This window comes from Folsomia candida, unplaced genomic scaffold, assembly GCF_002217175.1.
Source record: "Folsomia candida strain VU population unplaced genomic scaffold, ASM221717v1 Fcan01_Sc005, whole genome shotgun sequence".
Taxonomy (NCBI): domain Eukaryota; kingdom Metazoa; phylum Arthropoda; class Collembola; order Entomobryomorpha; family Isotomidae; genus Folsomia; species Folsomia candida.
In genome coordinates this window covers 5,004,819-5,017,514 of record NW_019091197.1, presented here as the reverse complement: position 1 = coordinate 5,017,514, position 12,696 = coordinate 5,004,819, and the positions used below count along the sequence as shown (strand labels likewise).

General features: G+C 36.6%; 2 protein-coding genes across 2 annotated transcripts; one reads left to right on the top strand and one right to left on the bottom strand.

Annotated features, from left to right (window-relative positions):
• LOC110849831 (peptidyl-glycine alpha-amidating monooxygenase B) lies at positions 1–1,876 on the top strand. The gene is made up of 2 exons (XM_022097284.2): positions 1–477; positions 810–1,876. Exons 1-2 carry the CDS (start codon positions 118–120, stop codon positions 1,575–1,577), a joined length of 1,128 nt encoding a protein of 375 aa, XP_021952976.1. The 5' UTR covers positions 1–117; the 3' UTR covers positions 1,578–1,876.
• On the bottom strand, positions 1,702–5,755 carry LOC110849829. Its single transcript, XM_035851980.1, has 6 exons — positions 5,605–5,755; positions 5,400–5,536; positions 4,243–4,585; positions 3,594–3,786; positions 3,245–3,486; positions 1,702–3,175 (listed from the first exon to the last, which is right to left on the bottom strand). Exons 3-6 carry the CDS (start codon positions 4,514–4,516, stop codon positions 2,040–2,042), a joined length of 1,845 nt encoding a protein of 614 aa, XP_035707873.1. The 5' UTR covers positions 4,517–4,585; positions 5,400–5,536; positions 5,605–5,755; the 3' UTR covers positions 1,702–2,039.
• Positions 5,756–12,696: the final 6,941 nt, after the last annotated feature.

The window sequence follows — 12,696 nt, the reverse complement described above, 5'->3', positions numbered from 1 at the left end:
CTGTGCTTATTCATCTCTTACTGCAACTCCAATAACGTCACATATGTAACAGTACTCAGGTTTTCGTTTTTTAAGAATTTTATATTAAAGTTTTCAGTTTCCAATTCATTTTCGAAAATGGAAATATATTTAAATTTCTTACTACTCGTCGTGTCAATCTTTGCGAGAACCGTGGCGTCCTACCAATTGGATCCCACGTGGCCACATTCTTCCGTGAGGGAGATGAAAGTTTACGGTTCTGGAATTGTGCTAAATTCAGAGGGGAATTTAATCGTACTTCACAGAAGTGGAATAATGGCACCCGGAGCGCCTGTAAATCAGACCATTGAGGAAGACGTTGTTCTTATTGTGGATTCTGTGACCGGAAAACTATTACGGAGTTGGGGGAAAAGCTTGTTCGTTTGGCCACACGGTCTTGCGGTGACAGATGATGGAGATATTTTCATAACGGATTCAAGACTTCATCAAGTTTTTAAGGTGATAATCTGATAATTTTTATGTCCACGATAACAAAAGTGGTACCGAGTTAGTTACGATACCAGACGGAAATATCTATGTACTTCGTGTTTATCTTAAAAAAAATCTACTCGGAACGAGAATAGAAGAATTTCTGTCTAACGAACTGAATTTTTTGATAAAGTATTTTTACAGTATTGGGTAACAAATTATTATGAAGCGATTCACAACATTTTTGGCACGTTATTTTATTAATAATGTAACGTATGCACATATGTAATTCTGCAGGACATTGATATTAAAATAATTTGAATATGAACATAAATTTGTGAATATTTTTTTACAATTTTTAGTTTAAATACGACCCCCTCACAAAGACATGGAACGAAGCCGCTATTCTCATCCTAGGACAAAGATTTGTCCCAGGAAAGGATGCCTCCCACTTTTGCACTCCTTCCGACATTGCCCTTGTTCCCGGAAGTGGAGATTTCTTCGTGTCTGATGGTTACTGCAACAGTAGGATTGTCAAGTTTGACAAGAATGGGAATTATCTATTTGAATTTTCCGCCGGGTCGTACAACACCCCTTACAACCCAATACCCTTTAACATCACGCATTCCGTTGGACTAGCGCCAAGTTCAAATTCATCCGAATATTTAGTCTTTGTAGCTGACAGAGACAATTCTCGACTTCAATGTTTCAATTCTACCGGAGCGTTTTTGTATGAAATGAATCACCAAGAGTTGGGAGCTTCCGGGATGCCGATGGTCTTCGCAGTGACGCACGCGCCCCATCCAGACGCCAAGTTTGGACGGATTTACGTATCGTACGGGACGGATGACACCGGGAGGGCAAAGTTTGTGGAGGTTGAGATTAATAGTGAAAGTGCTAATGTGATAAAGTCATATCCCATAACGCCACTGGGAGAAGATGTAAATGGGTCTGAAGCCCCTCACGATATTGCCGTGGGAAAGGATGGGAATACCGTCTTCGTCGTGGTATCAAGAACGGATTTAGTGCTGAAAAGATACACGAGGGATGTGGGAGGGGGAAGTGGTCGAAGGGTGGGTGGATACGTATTAATTTATTTGTTGACTATTGTTCTGGCAAAATTGAATTAAAGTCATTAAAAAATATATTTATGATGCAAAATGTGTTCGTATTTTCGTTTTTAAAGTTGTGAAAACTAGAATTCTTTGAGTATTTAGTACGTTTTCTGATGAATTTAGTGTTCTCGTGGAATTATACAAGAGAAATATTTTTATTAATAGTAAAGTACTTCGGATCCTTAGTATCATCACAGCGCTGACCATGAGCTTGTATGTACATGTAAATATATCTATGTATTTACATATCTAATTACTAATTATAAGAGCAATTTCTCGAAACACTGACTACAATGGAGTCGTATAATTGAAATCACAACCTAATTACAAATAGCAATCATGCATTACTTAAGAGAAAATTTGCGAAGCAAATGAAAATAATTTCAAAATACTTAATAAATAACAAAAGGATTTTCTTGCATAAAGAGTACAAGAACTTAATGTTTATTTCGCTAAATTACGAAATATTTCAGTCATTTAGACTGCATTTGCAAGTCGTTTCAAATTAGCTTCAACCTGAATGCAGCTTAACCTCGCCTTTGGCTTATGACACAACAACTGATTAATTATTACTGCAAAATTTTGACAATTGCTTCTCAAGTTGTTTTCAATAAGGCTTAATCGTTTTTCGGCATCCAACTCACCGCGTATCGAATTCAAGAATACTCGCCTTATCTTCGCATCTGAGCTCCAATTAGACTGTCCTATTTCCATAAAAATCAATCCCAAGCTGAACATGTCCGCTTTTGTGGTGTAACTCTGACCCGCTCCCATTTCCGGACAAGCGTAAATCATTGTCCCCACAATTCCCGACGTTCTTACACTCGTCCACTCGTCCACCATTTGTATGGTTAAGCCAAAATCCCCAATTTTCCACACGTTGCGTCCCCTACGTGAATCTACTTTGCATAAAATGTTGCTGGGTTTCAAATCCCTGTGGATGTACCCCTTGGCATGAATGTATCCCAACCCGGCTACTATATCTGTGGCAATGGCGGCAAATTCAAATCCGTCAGTGGACATTTTCCCCTCTTCCAAGAAATCTTGCAAGGTGAAGGAACACAGCTCCATTTTGATGAATATATAACCTGACGGGCAATTTGGGCTGACGGACTGAGTTGAAGACATCAACTCTCTGTTGTCATTAACAAGTCTGTCGAGTCCAGACCTGTTCAGGAATTGTTGACTGCATTCTTCCGTTTCTGCCCAACAGTCATAAAGTCGCACCACGTTGTCGCACGTTAGTTCGCGCAAAATTCGAATTTCGCTCGTTAAATGGGACGAATTCTGAGCACTGCCAGCTTCGTCGCTGCTGGAATAATCTTTATTAAATTGGCCCATTGCGAATCGAATATCGCAACATTTTACAGCATATTCGTTATCGTCATCAACGTCTGCGATGTCTTTGGCTCGATAAACTTTGCCGAAGGATCCGTTACCCAGTTCGTTTAAGCAGATCAGCGATGGGTTTGTCTTCCAGGGCGATTCAATCTTTATTTTTGTAGGGAGTCTTTTTCGCAAATATATTACAATAATTGCCGATATGATGAGAATACCGACAAGAGAGGTTGATAAAAAATAAATTGTCTTTGTATAAACTGATGTTTTGGGATCTGTGGACAAATAATGGGGTAATGTTGGATTTGTGGTAATTGTGAATGTGCATTTATGTATGTACATACCTTCTGTCTCATCGTTCCCAAATGTACAGTCCATGACGCCATCGTTAACTTTAGAGTTTGGGATACAAGTAGGCGACGAACTTTGACCGCAGTAAAATAAATCCTTGCTAGGACATTTGTAATGTACTGCGCAATAAGCTTGATCTTCATCAGTGTCGTCGTCACAGTCTGAAACCCAGTCACATAATTTGCGTAATGGGATACAATTCCCATTTCCACAGGTGAATTGGTATGGTCCACATCTGTAGAATTAAAAAGTTACATATGTGTAGGTGTAAATTTTAGAACGATCGCCAAGATATCTAAACCCCTGCAAATTTCGAAAACCAAGTAATAATAAAAATAAAACCTTTGATTATTTCTGATCCATTTTAGATTTCTATTTTTCCATTTGATAAAAAAATAGATGGCATCAGTGTCGCATAAACCAGTTATATTTGAAGGAAAATACATATTCCTTAGTCCTATCAAGTAGTAAGTCCCGTTAATTTTTTTAGTTGGGCCCAAATCTTGAGTGACACATGGAGTACCGAGCTTATCGTCTGTAAAGAAAAAAGTTATTCAAACGAGCATGGGTGGATTTAGAAAATGTGTCAAAACAAGGCTAAATGAGGGTTTTCACGTCACCTTGGTAACTGTGGAAAATGCCGTAAATAGCGTAAATTTACCAAAATTTACGAAACTTTATGCTTGTAAATACAGCTTCGTAAATATACGCAAGGTTGATACGTTTTTCTTTCGTAAAAAAATATTTCGTGAGAGCTAAAAGTCGGAGAATTTTTAGCACCATAGTTATGCACAAGAAATGGAGAATTAAAAAATCCTATTTACAAAAGTCTTTAAGTTAACCCTTTGTAAATTTACAGTATTTTCTGCGATTCCACAGTTACAAGGGTCGTGCAAGCCCCGAATATTTTTCACAGTACTCAGATATTTTTTTACGATACCCACAGAGCCGCTACATATATGTACGTATTTAGGTGCATATAAAAACTTACCATGTTCCATCACAGCACAAAATCTGTTTTTATAATGATATGAAATTTCTTCACGTTTCCACCACTCAAGGCATTCTAAGGTCGACAGTACTCTGAGGTTAAGTTGACCAAAATTTCCATCACGGTCCTTCCATCCGGCCAGCTCTATTTTGCACTTGTGCACATTTTCTAGTTGGATAGCATTAAATTGATCCACACTTCCAGACTCGGGGGGCAAACAAATCGGTGAAATTTTTCCCGTTGGAATAATTGGAGTTTGCAGATGGATTAACATTTCCACGTTTTGAATTATACCCCAAGGTTGAAACGTATTGTTAACGGGGAACAAGGCTATGTGCGTTATCTGTAACAAATTATAATTGTGTTTGTTTGTTTAGGTTCATTTAAAGATTAACTGAATGCATATTTACAAAATATCTATGTATCACTACGTAATTTATAAAATAAATAAATATGTTGCACTCCGAGTCATACATACATAGATAAATATTATTAAGTAGCGTAAGCTGCTTATTATGATCATTTTGTCCGTCCGTCAGCAGGATATCTCCAGAACATAGTCCAGCCCCCTTTTCGACATTGCATTTCTAATTCTTATTTCTCGGTCGAGTTCGAAAATGGGGTCAACATGGTCAATCGGACCATCTCCTACGGCGCAAGGGGGTGTGATCCAAAATTAAGCTTAACCTTTATTTTCATTTGGGGTGTCATTTTAAAGGAAATTTCACTACGATTTTAACGCCGTCAATATTTTTGACTTCAGAACCATGAGGTTATGTATGGAGAAATGTTAGAGGAAATTGGAATCGCTCTGAATGGCTCTGATGCTACCTATTTATATTCGTTTGGAGGGTTTATTTGTCTTATGGTTATCAGCTATTTAATAATTTTAAGAGTAACGTGAAAAAATACATGCAGGAAATTGTTTTTTGATGCCCAATTTCTTGCACTAGTACAAGATATGCAAGAGAAACCCGTCATCTAGCGAACAATCTCTATAATTAAGTATTGTATAACTGGTGAGCAGCTAACTGGTGAGCCGCTAACTGGTGCATATTTCTGGCATTTCTTGTATCTTGCATTTTTTAAAGTGCAAAAAAATGTAGAAAAGGTGCAAGAAATCGAACACTAACTAGGCAATAATTTCGTCGTATTACCTTGATAGTCTGACTTCTACTATGCACGTCATCCCCACCCCACGTGGCACTTCCTACGACGACGGTATAATGATGCTTCGGGAGGTTATACCATACCTGCCCCTGCGAATCATCTTGGCTTATGAAAGATACCCTTGCTAAAATTAAACCATTTAAATATATCATGCTACTGAAATATATGAGAATTCGTAAGTCAATAAATTACACGTTAGCAATAAGGTTGGCGAAATTATAGTGACAGCAACCACTCCGGTTAGCTTCCCGTCTTCACCATATCTCAATAAAGTTGCCGCCCAGGGCGGAGTGGTTGAATTAGGACTCCAGATTCCACAAGGAACAATTTCCTTAGTTACAAAATATTAAATAATCGCTAATTATGCATTTTTAATTGGCAAACATTAAAAAAGATTTGTGTAAATATTCACATACTTTCGACGCCTCACAAGTTGAGCGGTACGCAAAAAGGGCGACGACTATGGGATAAATCAACTTAGAAAGTGTTATAATAGTCCTCATTTTATTTTTTAGATTAAAATCTAAACATGCACTAAACTGAAGTCCTCTGCACAATGTATGAAGCTGACAGTAATATGTTTCAAGGTGGATTTAGAAAATCAAATCCAATGACGGGCCAACTAATATTTATGTCGAATATCCGTATTTTGTTCTGTTCTGAGTACACTTTCAGGATGTATCTGAAGGTTCATGTTGATTTCATATGTACACGAATGGTTTATTTGCTGACGTAAGATCTTCATGACCGTAGTATTAAAATTTAAATGATGTTGTGGATTGACTACTAAATATTAGTATATTTAAAATTGATTTGGTTGAAAGGATTTTCGTCGATCTGTTTACAGGTGTGAAACATTCATAACCGAGAAGACGGAACAAGCGATCATGTGCATTGGGAGAAATATGCAGCATTTTTGTAAATGCATAAATATTTACTTTAATAGAGGACAAAGTTTACATCAATGGTTGTCAACATTAAACTTTGTCCTCTGGTTAGCATATCGGTGCATATGGTTCGATTTCATATATCTTGTTATGTAATGATATGATAGGAATTTTGATAGAAAGAAAATGTCAAATACATAACTAGATAAAATTTTTCTACCATCTGCTGTAAAGAGGAAAAAACTGGAAAATCATAAATATATGGAAATTTCTTACCAGGTACGATTTAATAAGTTTTAGTAATTGAATAATTAATTTCAGATACTACTAAATAACGTTATTTATTAATATGTACGTGCTTAAATATATGTATATGTATACATACATATAAATAAAAACCAGAATTACAGGTTTTGATTGAGTTACAAAGTCTCGGTTTTAAGTGTAATGATAAATATGATGATTAGAAGAAAGCAAGGAAGGAAGTGAAACTGGTAGTTTTTATTCGTTAAATTCCTTATTTACTTGAAGTGTGAAAGTTTAAAAGTCAAAGTTTAAGTGTGAAATCAGGGAACAATTTTCATAAACGTTTTAAGTCAACTGCAATCACGGAAACTTACTAGTAAAAGAATTGGATTTGTTGTATTATGGGAGGAATAAGAAATGTACTCAATACGTTGTTGTACACATATTTCATCATGCACATCTAACCCCATCAAAACTAATGTATTTATGTAGGATAAATACATCTGTGAGATTTACGTGACAATGCTGTCGCAATTGTGAATTTGAAAGCAAAGTTTGTCAACAACCAGGAAGGATGCTCTGTCAGTATATAATACTCACACCCCGTATAATAAAGATCACTCTGCATTGGCAACTCGTAGAGTCAACAGTTATTCCGCATCTCTCTCAACCGCTACCATCATCATCATCCTCACCCCCCGTAGCTCACATCTGACAGTGGTATTCACACCAGGGTGCTTTCTCAAAATACGAGAAGAGCGGGGACCAATACATGAGGTGGAGTTATGGGGTGTAAGCTAAGTGTGGGAGGATGTAACGAGTTTTAGTGGGGGCAGTAAAATATTGTCCAGGGACGAATACCGCAGACGCGAGACTGATGAGCGCCTTAAGGACTCAGAAAATGAACAAGTTAAAGAAACTCCAGTGGGCATTGTAAGACGCCAGTGCCAATTCTTACCAAGGGTAGCAACAATTATGTAGTATCGGAAATTAACTGGCGTAGTGAGGAAATATGTCACACATTTGTCATCACCGTCCTGTGGAGGAAAATGCCCGTCGGTTTTACAAGATTTTAATAACTCGACCTCCAAAGTACGGACAGAGTGAAATTGACTTTGTCAAAGATAAGTTCCAGTTCTTTGTCGATATGTCAAAATTAATGTGGTTCGACGAGAAACAGGTAGTCGACAGTGTGATTAGTTTGTTGCCAGTTAGATATGTATCGAAATTACGCCACCACGCGTTAAATCATCCACAATTTAGCGACTCGAATTTTTCCTCGTTCCCAGAATTATTAAAATTAATGTCAAGTCTACATAAAATTCGTTAATCGCGACTTGAACTTCTTGCGTGATAGTTGGTGTACTACCAATCTCGATGACCAGTAACTGACGCCAAGTTTAGACATTTGTGCGGTGTGTTTTTAAGGCAAGTGAAACATTGACAATGAATTCGGATGTTAGAGACAAAATCCGTCAGCAGTTTAGAAACCTAGAACGTGAATATGCAGAACCAATAGAAACTTATTTAAGAAGGGCTCAGTTATTGTTTTGTACCACCAAAAATAAGTTTCCTCTGAGTTGCATCACTGAGGAGGAAGCACTCTGTCTGTGTCTCTCTTTTTTCATAACAGTGACCACAAGAATGAGATATCAGCAGGAGCTGCGCTAACATTTGAACAATTAATTGATACTTTGGAAATTGATGACTTCATGAAAAACTTTAAAATTATGAAAGATAAAGGTGTGTTCTACAGAGCGTGAATCAAGTCTCTGTAAGTGCTGCCAGTTCAACCACAATGAATTTTCGCGAACCCAACCCAGCAATTATTAATCACCTGAAGAAGACGTTCAAAGGACTAAAATTTAAACCAGGTGAACACATGAACGACTTTATCAAACGAGCGCATCTTAAATATAAAGACACCTTAGTAAGCTTTCCCATTAGCAGAATAGCGGAAAGAGAAGCAGTGAGATTAACAATTCGTGGGATCGATAATCCTCAGTTGTCTGTAGTTATTAAAAAGTTATTTAAAAAACGCGTGATTACATTTAATGAGCTTATGCGCCTATTATATGAAGAAAGTCAGGTAACTATACTGGAAGAGGAGACGAGTTAACTTTTAATTTGAATGAAATATTGCCACGAACTCAACAATTTTGTGAACAATGAGTGACAATAAATATTTCACTTCCGAAAGAAACGATGCATTGGATGCATTAATTGGGACCTTTATGAGGAAGATGCTAGTTGTATTAACGATTAGTGATCAACCCCGTAATCAAGACCGCAAGGAGCGACGACCGGGCAATGCATCATCATCTGAAGGAATTCCGGGTCAGAAGTTTATATATTATCGAGGTTCGTGCCAACAAAGATCATCAAAGAGAAGATACAATGTTGAACGGAGCCGCAGCGAGGGTCAATCACATCAGGATCGCCTTCCCTATTGCAATTTCCACAGGATGGCTGGGCATTTCACCCACGAGTGCAATGCTCTGAAGCGCAGGCAGAACCAGTATAGAGGCGAGAGACGTGGCACCGCTATGTAGTGAGATGGGAGCGGACGGATTGAGTCGGCAGGTGGTATGTACATAAAGGGATTAAATACATCACTAGGAATTAGCTACATCATCAGAGAAAGGCAGAAAACGCTAAACCAACCCGTTTTTAGGATAATAAATTTAATCAACGGCACAGGCTCGTTGCATTTATCGGTAATGGTATAATTTTTTTAGTAAGAGTAGATATATAAAAATCATGCACAGCTCAACAGAAATTATAATTATAAGGCTCACGAACTTGAATAAAAGTAAGGTCATTAACTGTAGAGTCGCTGAACTTGAAATTTATACAGCTCAGTGCCCACAATCTTAATGGATGTGCTAGCGCAAAGGAGTTTTTCTAGAGGTGACAAGTAGGCGAATGAAGCTATTAACCTTTCATAACAATGAACATGATACGTGATTCAACAACAATTTTTATTTAATAATCAGTTTCTGCCTTGTTTCTTTAGTAGCATGTTTCAGCTAAGGTATCGGTCAAGAAACTCTTGTCATAAAAATCTTAATACGTGACTTTCTATGACGCTAATCCTAAGACGCCAAAGCATCAATCTATTTAACATGGACAATCTTCTAGGGTCTACAAGTTTCTTAAAATCTTACGAATTTCTCAACATATCTTACTTTACGACTGGTTTCGTATGGACTGTCAGTGATGCAAAATCTACAGACTAATCATTTATCTCTTCTTTTCTATCTTCTTTTCTGAACTAATAGTCACAGCCACGGAAAATGAACAAAAAGAACAATTCTCATTACAAATTTGCGATGGAAGAAGGGACGCTATTGCTATACAACATGGACTGTGAAAAGTTACTATGGAATCTTCCCAAAAGCACTGGTTGCAAACAGTACAAGCTCTAGGGATATGAAGGAAAGTCAAGGGGGTCAAACCAGTTTTTAGACGAAAACAGCAAGGAAAAATCATGGCATCAGCAAAGAAGAATTAAAAGCATTGAATCATGCGTCATTTACAACATTATTAATAAGCATAATAGATAATCTCAGTCTCTACGCAACAAACAAAGCCTTCAATATACTACAGCTGCAGCAACGCGCAAATTAACGCGTAATCGCGACAAGGGGAGGACGCTCTCAGAAGATATACCGCATTCCAGGCGCAATTTTATATCTTAAGCGATAGAATCAAACGAAGCAACAAAAAGCAATACAAACGGCCAGAGCTCAATCTACGTCACAAGAAACAAAGAAACAAAAGAATCAAGTCTCCGTACATATATAGTCTCCGATATCAATCAATCAAAAATTTCTCCGATAAATGACACATTTCTCCGATAAATGATGCAAATCTTCCATGCCATGAGGGACTACACCTATTTTGAGTCATGATGCAGTTTGTTGAACCATCACGATGTAGCAAAAGAAACATTGACCCCAGGTTCACGTCAGAACAAACCGATTGTAACGAAGAGTCAGGATGAAGCAATCGCAAGTAACAAATCAAGAAGAGGGAAGCGCAATTCTTCGATCAAAACCAGTATCCAAGCCGACGTACTTAACAGGAGAATGACCGAACTGACCAAATACCAACAGTAACGACTACGACTTAGTGCTTTTCTTAAAACGACGAGAAACTAATGAACCACCAACTTTTTTTCTTATAAAACTATATTTCTATAATTTATGATCATAGTAGATGTATTAGAATCAAGAAAGAGTGTGCATTCCACCCACTTCGGGTTAATTCCATTCTATACTGGGAGAGATTTTGAGGTACCAAGTAGGCGGATAAAAGTCAATAACATCAGTAGTGATGCGCATGAAGCGAATAATGACCCTTTCATATTTAGTTCGTCCACCATTGTGCAGGATAAATTTTCCAACACTTTAAAGATTAACGACATTCCACGCGCAATCTCAAACAGTACCCCAATCGTGAAGAAGAACATTCCCGAGAGTGTCATTGACTTCGCAAAAATCAAGATCGGAGATGTACCTCTTCCAATTAAGGAAAAGCTGTATAATTTAATTCGTACCTATCGCAACGTCTTTTCATGGGATAATACTCATGTAGGCAGAATATTCAGATCACAATTAGATATCGATACTGTCGATTATCCACCAGTTCTACCAGTCTATAGACATTTTTACCAAAAAAAATCATACAACCATTAAAAATTAAATTATTCAAAATTTAAGTAGTTACAAGTCAAAATTTAAATAGTTCAGTATCCAAAATCATCAGAAGAGTTATTTTTTTCGGTTACTATGACGTTTTCCTTTGAACAAATATCATATCTTTCTAATCTGAAAATCTTAATCACGACATAGACGACGACCGAAAATAAAAAAATATATATAGCTTTCATTAACCTAACCAAGAAATTTGCATTGTATACATAGTGAGAAAATTTTTGTATAGCATATGTAGCCTAATTTTAGTTGTGTAATGCTGGTGTATGTAAGCTTTAGAATTTAGGTGTTAAGGAATATTTAACTTTACGTATGTACATACGTATCTTACATAAATTCACTACTTAGCATTATGTTACGGGAAGGCAATGTGAGATAATTAGTATTATGTATTAGCTAATCATAAGCATCGTTCATTAAGCACGAGTACTAACTACTTTTCAATGACATTGAGCATTAATTGTCCATAACAATCAAGTGCCCTGATACCACCACCAAAGCGGATTTAATAAAGAGTGGAGTGACAAGATGAAGTGTCCAACAATTCACGGAGGAATAGTTATCAAATGAATCTTAAACCCATCACCAATTAATTTTATTGTTTTAGATCTGACTCGAAATTCCACTACCAGTCAGATTAAACCAACAGATAACTGTTTCCATAATTGTCATAAATTGTGATTGCCTTAAACACTTAAAATTATATATGCTTTTCTTGTATTGTTTAACCCAATCCTAAGAGTGAACAATGTTAGAGGAAAACAATTCCCAGATACATTCGAGTTGAATGAGTAATTAGTTTCTGATAATTGCATTAATCTCTTGAAATCATCAATTCTCACGAGTACATTGATTGACCTGATCAACCAATCAAAGTAATCAGGAGCACGTATGACACAGTAGCTTGTTACACATTGTATTCTGTATTTTTGAATGGCTTTGGAGGAGAGAAAATTAAATAAGTAATCAGTCAAAAGTAATTAGTAGCCTATTACACCGTACTCTCACATAAATTATATATTAGCAGCGACTGTATAATTTTAATTAAATAGTGCCTAATAATAATTCTTATATTGCCTTGTCATAGTATTTTGTATATGAATTGTACTGTTAACTTCATGCATAGTATATTTTGTGTTTAATTTCATAAGTCTAATTTGTATCATATAAGTATGATTGTATAAGAACTCAGATTATTTAAAATTGGGTGTGTTGTATGAATGACAATAGTTAGTTACACGAACGCATTGTGCTGCTAAATAGTTTTGATAGTTGTTAAATTGTGGTTATTTGCTGGCTATAAAATTGTATGTAATGCTAATGCGCTAGTGTTGTAATTGGAATTGCACACGCTATATGATAGGGCCATACATATTCCTTAATTAATAATTCGATTACACGATTTAGTGATTTTTTTTAATAATTGTCAAATA